Below are 13,057 nucleotides of genomic sequence, written 5' to 3'. Positions count from 1 at the left end.
CAAAGCATACCAGGAAGTAGTTCACATGGAATGAGAGTCTCCATTATAGGGAAAGTGAGGCATGAGTACAAAAGCTAAAAATAAACCAACTGTCAAAACTCAGAGTAGAATATTGTTTGACCATGAAAAGGAATAGATAAAAGATTAGAATCCTTGATCTGTTGACCCAGACATCACACAAAGCACATACAAGTCAGAGTATCACAGGTGTTTCACAGATATATATATATATATACAGTCTTAAGTGTCAAAGTTTTAGAAAAAGTCCGTGAATTATGTACCTATAAAGCTTTTATTATCAAAACCAGTGGGGCTTTGCTTAGAGAGAGCCCTGAGCCACTGGTGTTTCCTGGGGCTGCAGGTAGAGGATCACTCATGATCTCCTTTTGTATTCTCAGAACAAGGATTCCCTAGCCTCTGAGCTGAGGCAGTGGGTCCAGCTGGTTGTCCGGTCCTGTGAAGACCATCTTCCTACTGCATCTAGACTGGCTGCTGCTGCTACCCTCACATGCACAGCACCCCTGTTCCTCACCAGTCCCCAGCCCATTCTTGGTAAGTGTGCTAAGCAGGGTGCCCACTGCACCCAGGTCAACTAACCCAGGAGGATATTCCAGACTAACAGAAAGGACACTGTCAGAGGCAGCATGTTTCCAGGATGTTCTGTCCTCTTCGTTCATATTCTGGCTCTTTACCAACAGCTGCTTGCCTTTGTTCCCTTCAATCTTATCATCATCCAAACCACCCCATGCACATTTTTTCAGAACACCCATGAGCTCTGTAGTCTTTCCTATCTTTAAACTTGACCCTTTTGGTAGTCTATTATTAAAACCTCTCATTTGAGACAGTGTCACTATATAGCCCAGGAGAACGTCAAACTTGAGAAATTCCCTGTCTTGCCTCCCAAGTACTGGGATTATCAGTGTAGACCTCCATGCTCCACTGATGCGGAGCTTGGAGTGGGTTCCCACTGTCTCCAGGCTAAATCTACACATCCTTTAACACTAATTTAATCCTAAATCTAGGCCCTTTCTGTACTCCTTTGTGTTTTTCTGTTTCATCCCTGGCCCACCTTACTGCCTCGTCATCTGCCACTCCTTCCTCTGGCCTGTTTGTCATCAGTAGGAAGCAGCTATCTAGAAATAAACTCTGTCTGACTGACTTGTTGGCTTTTCAAGACTCAGCCCAACCTTCTCCTCTTCCAAGAAGCCAGGACTTCCTTAAAAGATGTAGAGAAGTGCTCCCCAGGACAACATGCTGCTGAGGTTAAGAAGGGCCAGGCTTCTTTTTGATGTCACCACGGGGCCATGGTTCCCTTTACTACTGAACTGGACTTGAAATCAGTCCTGGGACATGAAAGGTGCTATTCCAAAGTCAAATGGATGTGCAGCTCTGAGCTGGCTTCTAAACTGGTTCCTCCCCTCACTGCCACTCTTATGCCTAGAGAGCAGTAGCTAGGTTTAGCTTCATGCCAGAGATGCCAAAGAAAATGAAATCTGAGGAAAACTTCTGAAGACAAAGACAATGGGTGGGGTGGGGGTGTATTTAATGTTTTTATTGTGTTGCTTTGGAGTTTGTTTCAATTTATAAACATAGGGTTTAATTAAAGGAGAACCAGGGACAGAGAGCCAGACTCCAGCACAGACCTGTCCTCCTCTGCATGTGGTCTTATTACCACTGGGTGCTCATTTCCTGTCTCTTCCTGACCACAAGTCACTTTCTGTTTCTCTTTACTACATTCAAGCTTGGCCCTCAAGAATCAGGCAAGGGCCCAGCCCCACAAGGAACTTTCAGTATTGTTATGGTGACAGATTTCCAGGGTTAGGGGGAGAATCAGTTTTTAGGTGGACACTGAAATTGAAGTTAGACCTGTGAAGTGCCCGCCTGTGCAGCCTCTGTCTGCGGAGCAGTTTTCCTTGCTGTTCTTTTACTTCTTTCTTCTAAGTGACATCACCAGCGACCCTCCTGTGGTTACAGTTTAATCATTGAAGCCAGAGCAATAGGAGAAAAGGCGAATAAACTTTAAGTTAGGTCAGGCACAGTGGTCTGTGCCTGCAGTCCTAGCTACTTGAGAGGCTGATGCTGGTGAAACTGGCTTAGCCAGCACAGTAAAACCCTCTCAAAGGTGCTGTGTTGTCTCTTCTGTGCCACGCACTCTCAGGAAGGTCAGTACCATTTTGCTGCACAGGGGCATATTTTCCTGAACAACTTTGGTAACGTTGGCACTCACAAGTAAGACTTATAAAACAACCTGAAATTCTTTTGTGGGATTGAGTCTTGGTTTGTGTTAGTGGCTGGTGCTAGGGATGGCATGACAAACAAGGAAAGATACAAGTGATGGCCAGTGGCCCACAAGCTCATGAAGAAAAGCCACCAGAGACTCCAGGCCAGCCTGAAATGGAAGAGGGAAATTCTTTAGAGGTCCAAGTGACCTTGTTATGGGAAAACTCAAGATGGATTCTTTGGCAGTGCACACCTGGAATGGCAGCCTTTGGAGGTGGAAGCAGGAGGGTGTCAGGAGTTTGAGGCTAATCTAGGACTGTACAGTGGGCTGCTAGAAGCCCTGTCTCAAAAATTAAAAGAACATAGAGTCTTTGAGGAGGAGTAAGCATGATCTGGGAGCAGGGAAGAGCTGAACTCCAGATGGTGCCGTCGGCAAAGAGGGCGAGGCCTCAGCTCAGACTCTTCTCAAGGCATACGGGTGCTATGCTGCCCTTGCCCTCTAATGAGACGGACGCTCCACAGCCTGCACTCACACTGCCTGCTGCCTCTCTCCACCCTCCTACTTTCTGTCCCTGGAGCCCATTTCAATGTCTTCCTGCAGCTGCCCAACTTCATTTGTGACTGCTCATCACCTGTATTCTAGATCTCATGGCCCTTGACGCTCCGCAGAGCAGATTCTGCCTGTTGTCCATAGCATTTCCATATGGTCACTAGCAGAACCCATGCCAATGGCAATGGCAGCAGAAAATAGGCCCCAGAGACATGTAACATGGACCCTTTTTCATGGGCCCTCCCTACTTTTGATTCTTGCCCCCAGATATGATATTAATGAATACTTTGCTTTTCAGAATTGGTGAGTTCTCACTGTCTCAAATCACACTGAACTACTTTCTGCAAAGAACTCTGGTTTTTGAGATAAGGTCTCACCATGTAGCTCAAGCTGTCCCTCAACTCACTTCATAACCAAGACTGGGATTACTAGTATGTGCCACCAACCTTCAGTCCCACCCCACCCCCAAACAGGGTCTCAATATATAGCCCTGGCTGTCCTGGAACTCTATATGTAGGCCAAGCTGGCCTCGATATCACAGAGATGCCTTCTGAGTACTGATTGACAATGTGAAAAACATTCTTGCTGCATAAATCATGCCGCTGGAGAGAATTGCCTGGGATCTTGTAGAATAGTCTGCTCTTTCTGGAAACCTTGCCCTTCTTCCTCACACACACACACACACACACACACACAGACACACACACACACACACAAAGTTTCCAAGCTTCCCCAGCAGGGTCCTCTCTGTTCCAGTGTTGCTCTGATGCTCAGGTCTTCCTGTCTTACAGTGACACCCCCTCCCAAAAAAGAATGGCTGTTGCTTCTTCACAAACATCCTCCCCCCACCCATGGTTAAAGCAGTGTTACTACGTGCTTGTCAGTGGTGCTGGAGATGACATGAATGCCTTTTCGTTTTCTTCACAGAATTGCAGGACACACTTTCTCTCTGGAGGTGTGTCCTTACCCTTCTGCAGAGTGAGGAACAAACTGTCAGAGAGGCAGCCACAGAAATCGTGACAACAGCCATGTCACAAGGAAACACTTGCCAGTCAACAGGTACCTTGTTCTTGACCTTGTCTCTTACTTTATTGCTCCAGGACCAGGATTGGCAAGCTTACCTGTAAGATGCCATATAGTAAATATTTTAAGTTTTGCCTAACCATTCAGCCTCTTCCTCAACATTATCATTGTAATGAGAAACCTGCCGAAACCATAGGCAAATGAGCACAGTTATATTCCAATAAAATGAACAAAAGCAGGGCACTTCCCAAATTTGATCTGCCAGCTATATTCTGCGGACTCTACTTAGAACTCCTAGAGAAAGTTGTTTTCAAATGTAGAAATTTAATATGCAGTATCCTTTCTTGGCTGCAGTTCTCTGTTTTAAACAAGGCCAAATCTTATTATCTGTATAGTTACAGAAGCCAGGAATCACTGGTCCGTCATTTTGTTCCTACATGAGTTTTCATATGTGTAACTTAAGTTTTGCCTTTCTGAGCCTTTCTTCCTTATTTGGTAACCATATTAGCCCAAGAGACAGGAGTAAGGCAGAAATAAAGAGGTCTGGATGGGCAGTGCTAAACTCACTCACTATATAGCCATTATAGCCCTGGCCTGGAGTCATCTCAGTGTTACAGAAGCAAAGGGAACTCCTCTTGAGGGTTGGACATGGGCTGCTGGCTGTAAGAGATGGGAAGCAAGTTAGGATGGAAGCAAGGTTGTATACTTCTGAATGAGCTGATTATCTGGGACAGTGACTATTTTTATGGATGTAGAATGCTTCAGCCTGGGTTGCAGGAAGATTTCTGGGCCAGTCATCCTGATGAGAAGCATGAATGTCATTCTGAGGCAGAGAGTCACAGCTGTGCAGGGAAGTTCCGCGTAATGGACAGCTGAACAGGAGAGGGCAGAGCCATCCAGTATCTGTAACTGTATCCCCACGGCAAGGGCTGTTCTCTGAAGCACTGTGCTGGCCTGTACTCAGGAGGGTTCCTGGAGTATTCAAGCTTTTGGAGAAGTGAGATCTCTGCTATACTGTGTGTGCTTTCCTTTGCATGGAGGGAAGGAGCTAGTTTTTGCACAGTCTTGCATTATGCCACTCCAAGGCAGTTTAGCCAGGACCAACTTGGCCTTTCAGTGAAGCACCGAGAGGAGCTACAGCGGTGTACAGCAGTGCTCTGCGCACCAGTGCCGGCCTGCAGACCACTTCCATGTGAATGACCCCTCCCTGCAGCCTCACTCCTTTCCCAGGAAGCTTGTCTTTCTTCTTACAAGTGTGTGCACATGGCAGGGGTGGGTGGGGTGTATGGGAGATAACTTGGAGGAGTCGGTTCTCCTTCCACTGTGGGTCCTGGGGATCAAACCCAGGTCATGAGGATTGGTAGCCTCTCCCCATCTCACACACAGTTTCTCCTAGGAGGATGCTTGCAATGTCCAGCAAGTACACAGCATATTTGGAGGTTTAATAGCCAGTGTTCTCCTGGGACCTGCTCTGCCTGAGAGCAAACAAGAATTTCGCAGTGAATTCAGATAGCGGTTTTCTCTTACCTTTAAATTTTTAGTCTTTGCTCTCCTTTTTCTTTTCTTTCAGTTTTCCAAGTTCATTTATAAGACAAACATATTATCATATTCGTCTAGCTTGAATTCATAAGAAAGAGAGATCCTAATTTTATATATTAATCCTTTCTGCATCTTAAACTCCTGTATAAGTCCCCTTAAGGAAGCCTACTTACCAAATTTTGTGTTCCTCATCTTGATCAATAAAAAAGATTTAAAAGCTGAGTATAGTGGCTCATGCACTTGGGAGGCAGAAGCAGGATTGCTGACAGTCAGAGCTGTTCTGCTTACATGGTGAGTGTCAGATCAGCTATGGCTAGAGAGAGAGAGAATTTAGAAATAGAATATATGTATGTGTGTTTTATATATATGTACATATATGTGTGTATATATACATGTATATATATTATTGGACAATTTAAGGTCAGAGAAAAAGGTATACCACAATGGATTATCATCTATACAGTAAAGTTGATACTAGATTTCTTAGATTTGTTAGCTGTTCTATGCTTTTATAAGAGAATATTGCCCTCTTAGGAAATAGATAACTATTAAGTAGCTAAGACACAACTCTTGGAGCTAACTAATACCCTGGATGTTCAGAAGAGAAACTTATGTATGCAAATGTAAGAGGACTGCCAGACTTGCATCCTTCCTGAAAATATTTTGAAATAAAATGTGTTTTATTTCACAATCTAGTTTTACAACTGAAAAAATCCAATATAATAAATACTGATAGGTCATTTGATTGATTTATGGGGCTGGAGAGATGACTCAGCAATTAAGAGCACCTGCTGCTATTGTAGAAGACCCAAGTTCAACTCCCAGCACCCATGTGGTGGCTCACAGCCATCTATAACTCCAGTTCCAGGGTACCTGACTCCCTAGTCTGACCTCTGTAGACATGCACTTGGTGCTCATGCATGCATGCAGACAAAACACTCATAACACATAAAATATCCCCCCAAAAATGTCTGGGATATGGGTGCAACTCAGGTTATAGAGAGCTTATCTAGCATACATGAAACCCTGGGTTTGTTCCCCAGTACTACAGAAAATGGCAATGGTTACCCTTGTCATTGTGAGTGCAGGCAGGAGGATCAGAAGTTGAGGGTCATTCTCAATCCCATATCAAGTTTGAAGCCAACCTAGGATATATTGGGGGGGGGGGAGTAGAGAAGGATGACTGGAATTGGGCTCAGTTAGCTAGAATGCTCACCTAGATTGTGCAAAGTCCTGGGTTCCATTGCCACCATGAACCAGATATATGGTAGTGCATGCTTATAGTCCCAGCACTTGGGAGATGGAGGATCAGAAGTTCAAGGTCATTTTTGGCCAGCCTAAGTTACCAAAATCTAAGTGGAGGAAATGAATGAATTCAGTTCCTATGATGACTTTTTTTCCCTTAAATTAGATTACAGTGCCTTGCCACATCCCTCCTTAAAAGTTTTGAATGAATACTGTATACAAAAGAGTCAAATTCATATAATTCAAAGATCTTAGCAACATTGCATCCTATGTGGTGTGTCACTACATGATGGTCCTTATTCAGACCAAGGAGCATCCTTATATTTTGTCTCTTCTGCCTGGTTCATAACATGTAGAGCCACTAAACAGCTTGATTTTTTTTCTTCTTCTCTGTTTTGGATTGTTTGAGACATGGTGTCATGATTCCCAGGCTGGCCCTGACCTTTCCTGCCTCCACCTCCCAAGTATTTGTAAACACTGGTGTATGCCAACTCAGGTTGATTTTCTTAAGCTTTAATTAATTTAGTTAGCTGTTCCCAGTCAGTTACCCCTACTGAACCTTGGATTTCATAAAAATGCATGTCATTTATTTTGTTTCCCAAATCAGCACCTATAATGCCACAATAAAATAAAGTGATTAAGTGATATGACTAAATAAGGTCTTCTTCAAGGAGTCAGAATTATTATAGCCATGGCAACACATGTCTATAATCCTAGCATTCGTGAGATAGAGGCAAGAGGATCAGGGGTTCAAAGCCAGCCTCAGCTATATAGGAAGTTCAAAGCTGGCCTGGACTACAAAAGACTTTGTTTCAAAAACAGCACAGGAGGGCCTGGAAATATAGCTCAGCAGTTAAGAGTACATACTGCTCTTACAGAAGACCTGATGACGTCAGTTTCAAGCACCGCTATTGAGTGCCTTACATCTCTGGGGGATCTGATGCCTTCTGCTCTTCATAGACACACATACACACACAATTTAAAAGAAAAAAGCAGAACAAGGGGCTGTAGATGCAGATCAGTCAATAGAATGCTTGCATAGTATGCATAAGGCCCAGGGTTTGCTCACTAGCACCATATAAACCAGGCATGGTGGCATACACGAAAATCCCAGCACTCAGGAGGAAGAGGCAAGAGGATCAGAAGTTTAAGTTCATCCTGTTACATAGGGAGTTCAAGGCCAACCTGGGCTTAAAGACCCTGTCTATATATGGTAATAAAATTATTTCTCACTTTTCCTCTAAGGAAAGAAAGAAACCAGGAGCCACCCGTGCCTCTTGCTAGTGAATGTGGGCTGGGTGCAGGCAGAAGAGCTTTTCTCTCACAGCACCCATTGCATGCATTCTTGCTGCTGGGTCTCAGAATGATCTTGAGAAGGCAGCTATCCAACGGAAGAGACACATGTTATACCAATGGGAGCAGAACATTGGACACAGAAGGAAACACTGAGCCCAAACCTGGAGCTGAAGGGGTCTGGGAAGGTTGGAGTTGCAAATGGACATCCCTAGGCAGAGCCAGACTGAGGAGTGACAAGAGATGAGCAGGGACCAGTCTAGAAAGGGCAGGAATGACTTTGAGTAATAGGGTGGCAGTCAGGTCTCCGGGGCGTTTTCAACAGGAAAGTGCTGTTACAGGCACATGTGGAAGTGTATGAGACGGAACAGGACTGTAGATGAATGAGGGACTCAGCCCAGACAGTTCTCACAAAATGCCCTTGGTGGTGATGGGCCGATAGAAAAAGATTGATTTGTGAGATCTAGGGAACTCAAAAGAATTGGGGGTTGCTGCTTGTAGGAAGTGGAGAGAAAAAATATGGAATGAATTCAAGGTTTCAAGGCATCCAGGGGAGATTCCTGCCTGTGCCTCTGGTACTGATACAGAGCAAGTCTGAACTACCACGAACCTCAAAACACTCAGAAGCCACAAGGCATTGTGATAGGGGACAAAGTATTCTTTAGCAGGAGAGCAGGGTGGGACCTTTACATTCATTGGGAACAAAGTTCCACAGCACAGTTCAACTATCGGAAGCCCTGCTACTTCTTCACAAGGCTGACCATTGGTCCACCTGACATGGCCTTGAACTTACAGAAGGGACAAGCATTAAATCTACTTTCTCACACCACAGCACCTTCCGATGTCTTTCATACAGTGGGCTTATGTGTAGATTTGTAGTAAGACTTGGTTATGAGGGACTGGAGAGATGGCTCGGAGGTTAAGAACACTGGCTGTTCTTCCAAAGGTCCTGAATTCAATTCCAAGCAACCACATGGTGGCTCACAACCATCTATAATGAGATCTGGTGTCCTCTCCTGGTGTGCAAGAAGAACACTGTATACATAGTAAATAAATAAGTCTTGAAAACAATTGATTAATGATTCTGAAAGACCAAAAGGAAATAACTCAGCATGCTGGTAGAGGTGGCTTAGTGGTTAAGAGCACTGACTCTTCCAGAGGACCTTCAATTACCAGAACCCATATGTCAGCTCAAAACCATCTGTAACTTTAGTTCCAGGTACTCCAACACCCTCTTCTGGCCTCTACAAGGTGCACAGACATACATGCAGGCCAAACACCCATACACGATTGGGGGGGGGGGGCGAGAGAGTGGGAGAGTGCACACAAGAGCAAGCACACAGAACCCTGTGCTCAAATAGTTCTCATGGGGATGGTAACGGTATCGTCACCTTTTGCCTGCTGGTTTCTGCTGTTGTGCATCACTCCATCACAGTTGCCAGCAGCAGAGCCTGGAGCTCCTTCAGGCTCACAGGAATAAACTTAAGGGAGGTCCTGTAGCCTCCGCCTTCCCCTCTGTGTCAGGCCCAGCCTATAAATGGACACAGAAGAAATGGCCTGCATGGGACTTAAGAATAGAAGGATGAGCTGGGCAATGGTAGTGCAGACCTTTAGTCCCAGCGGGGGCAGGTGGGTCTCCATGAGTTCAAGGACAACTAGCACTATACAGAGAAACCTTGTCTTGTAAAACAAACACAAAGAGGAATGGAGTTTACAGTTAGAGTAGTCTATATGGTGGGGTACGAGGTCCTACCCTTCTGCTGACTTGATTAGGACTTGAAATGCATGGGAAAGAGCTCTAGTTCATTGGCAGGAGATACATAGAGCTGACTTTGCAGGGCCCCACCATAGCAGCCTATTTACCTGTTTTGTGTTCTGTACTGGACTTTTGAACGTGGGATTCCATATGGGAATAAACACCTGGACAATACTTCAGCTTAAAATACAAGTTTGTGTGGTTCTCCAGTTAGGAAATGGCATTCTGGGTGAGAACAAAGGTTCCTAAAAGCTGGAGAGGCTATGGGTCAGGAGCAGACAAGGGCTGGCCTCCTGAGCCCTTCTCTGCTGCACTGGTTCACTGTTTACCCTCTCAGCTTTAGGCAGGCTTTGATCCTGGTTGGGATGGGCTTTCTCTATACCCACATGTGAGATTTTGAAGAAAATGTTAATTCTGATGACCAGCAGTCTATTTGCCTTGCTAAAGGATAAGAAAGAAAAGCTATTTAACAAGGGATCCGGTATTTGAGCTCAAGAAGGCCAACTTCTAAGTAGAAATTTACTTATGAGAAAAACAGAAAAGATTTAAGAAGGAGCCAGGTATGGAGACACATGCCTTTAACTCTAGTGCTCAGGAGGCAGCAGGCCAGCCTGACATACAAAACAAGTTCTAGCCAGTGGTGACGCACGCCTTTAATCCCAGCATTCAGGAGACAGAGACAGACGGATCTCTGTGAGTTTGAGGCCAGCCTGATCTACAGAGCAAGTTATAGGAAAGCCAGCGTTACACACAGAGAAACCCTGCCTCAGAGGAGAGGACAAAGAATATATAAACAGACAGATGTAACGACCTTTATCTCTACCTTTTGGAGCTCTGGTCCTGGTCTAACCCTCCTAATCCACCAAGAATCACATAAGAGCCCTACGACCTCTGTCATTGTGTCATCCCAAATAACCCTAGCTCCTTTTCTTCCTTCACTTTCTTTTCCTACATGCTGTGGGTTGCTCTGTCCAGGCTTAGAGATTGTTTGTTTGTTTGAGATCTCCTATGGCCCAGACTGATCTCCAATTATAAAAGCTAACCTTGCATTCATGATCCCTGCTTCTCCTTCCTGAGCACTGGGCTTCTGGATGTGCACCAGTTCCAGCTGTTGTCTCCTGTGAGTGCTCAGTTTTCACTGATGGCTTGATCTTCCACCCAGTCAATCCTTAGTTGCTGTGGAGATTGAGAATGGCACTCTAAAACCAGCAGCTGAGCCATGCATCCCTAGTAGAAGCAGCTAGCGAGTCCCTTTCAGTCCTGACGCATGCAAGCTGTAGCAGCCCCTCCTTCACTCGCTGTGTGCTTTTGCCAGCCATGTCCTGAGCCCTTTCCGCCTACCTCTGAGGCCCGGGCCTCAGACTGTGGAGCAGAGAACTAGCCCGGGATGGTAGAGGAGAGACCCTGAAGGAGCCTCCTGCGCATGACATGAAACTAGAATCATTGTGAGCCTTGGCAGAGAAACAGAAGAGTGAATGGAAGCGTAAGTGAGATACAGAAACTATGAGAAGTAAATGTTTGAAACTGGAACATAGGTGACATTGTATAGAGCAAGTCCAGACAGCCCTGTAGCCCTGGGCAACAAAGGAGGGGAAAACACTTGCTCAACTCCTCCCAAAATGCTCTTCTCCCATCACCATCCTAACACACACATAACATATGTGCACCATTGTCACCCACATAAAGCCAGTGAGCCAGCATAAACTAAGGACACTCCTCATATGTTCCAACCCTTGAGCAATCAGGGAAGAAGGCCTGAGTGAAGAGATACAGTACTAGGTCACTGTGACATTTTACAGTGGGTCCATGGTGAGATAGCTCAGTCAGCAGGGCCTCTGGCCTCTGGAGATTTATGCTGAGTCACAGGCAGCTCCACCTCCAGAACCTTTGAAAGCTGCACACTAGTCGGCCTCTGTTTGGGTCCTTCCTGCCAGCTCACAGGCATTCTGCAGGGTTGGGCCCAGAAGAGGTCTCCAAGCATCTCTTCCCTCCTCCCTCTGCCTTCCCGTAGGTTATTCCTACTCTGCTTAGGTGCACTGTCTCTAAAAACCCTTGCGAGTTTAGTCCCGTGTGTGACCCATCAGTCTTTTTCAGGGAGGGACCAGGGGCTGGAGAGGCGGCTTGTAGGTTAAGAGCGCATATTACACCCAAAGAGGATCTGAATTCGGTTCCCAGCATCCAAGCCAGGAGACTCACCGCCATCTATAATCCAGTTTATATGAAATCCAATACACCTGGCCTCCATCTGCATGTGCGAAACAATAAAGCCTTAGGTCAGCCATGGCCACCGTCCAGCACGCACTCGCAAAGCCCGAATCCTCAGTCTTACTTCATGTGCTGTTCTGGCCCCACCTTCTCCCCTAGACTTCTTCAGATCCATTAGCCTGCGCTTTGGGCCTCCTCCTCTCCCACACTGTCCACGGTGCTGGCTGCCCAGACTGTGCTGTGCACTTCACCCCACCGCCCTCATTCTCTACAGTCTGTAGTTCTCCAGCAGAACACCACTTCCCAAAGAGTAGTGCTTTTTTTATGTTTTATTTTGTCTGTGGGTGTGTACACAAGTATGCCATGGCGTACGTACATGGTGGAGGTCAGAGAACCTTGCAGGAGTCCGTTTTTTTTCTACCCGGGATCAAACTCAAGTCATCAAGCATGGCAGCAGGTACTTTTCCCACGAAGCAATCTTATTGGTCCTGATTCTTTGTTGTTGTTTTTCCCTTCCTTGATTTTTAGAACCTGGCATCCACTAAAAATCACTGTATAATCAGTTGAATAAATGAATGAATGAGTCAAAATAGTTCAAAACAATAAGGATTTGGCGTTTTCAAAACTGGCCTGATGTGGGAGGGATGGATCTAAAGCCTTTTGGATTCTAAGTTGTTAAAAAATTGTTCTATGGGACTCTGTGAGTTTGAGATCAGCCTGATCTGCGCAGTGACTTCTAGAACAGGCTATATAGAGAAATCCTGTCTCAAGAAAGAAAAAGGAAAGAGAAAAAAGTTGTCTTGAAGTGGGAGAGCCCAATCCTAGCAGATTCTGTAAGCTACGTTAGGCCCTACTACTTCCTAAAAACACTAACTGGTTGAGCATCTGTTCCATCCAGGCCTATAGCAGATCTAGATTCACTTGTTCTCCCCCTCGTCATCCCCTCCTTTCTCAAGCGGGATAGATTTTTAAGATTTATTTATGAGGATGGAGAGATAGCTCAGGGCTGAAGTGCTCTTCCAGAGGACCAGGGTTCAGTTCCCAGCACCTACGCTGTAACTCCATTCCAGGAGATCCAGACACCCTCTGCTAGCTTCTAAGAGTGCTACATACACACGGTGTACAGATATACACACAGGCAAAAATCCATATAGAGGGCTGGAGAGATGGCTCAGAGATTAAGAGCACTGACTGCTCTTCCGGAGGTCCTGAGTTCAGTTCCCAGC

The 13,057-nt window shown here is 45.6% G+C and overlaps 1 protein-coding gene across 1 annotated transcript in view; it reads left to right on the top strand.

Annotated features, from left to right (window-relative positions):
• The window catches only part of Thada (THADA armadillo repeat containing), a 307,538-nt gene that overhangs the window by 259,199 nt on the left and 35,282 nt on the right, over window positions 1–13,057 (top strand). The window contains exons 35-36 of the mRNA XM_041631291.1: window positions 399–552; window positions 3,698–3,829. Coding sequence (XP_041487225.1) covers window positions 399–552; window positions 3,698–3,829 — 286 coding nt within the window. The remainder of the gene's footprint in view (window positions 1–398; window positions 553–3,697; window positions 3,830–13,057) is intronic.

The sequence above is a fragment of the Microtus oregoni genome, unplaced genomic scaffold (genome assembly GCF_018167655.1).
Source record: "Microtus oregoni isolate MIOR12 unplaced genomic scaffold, Mior012 000036F_ref0000092, whole genome shotgun sequence".
NCBI classification, from domain to species: Eukaryota; Metazoa; Chordata; class Mammalia; order Rodentia; family Cricetidae; genus Microtus; species Microtus oregoni.
Note: the sequence above shows the minus strand (reverse complement) of the source record. Positions and strands in the feature narration are given on the sequence as shown.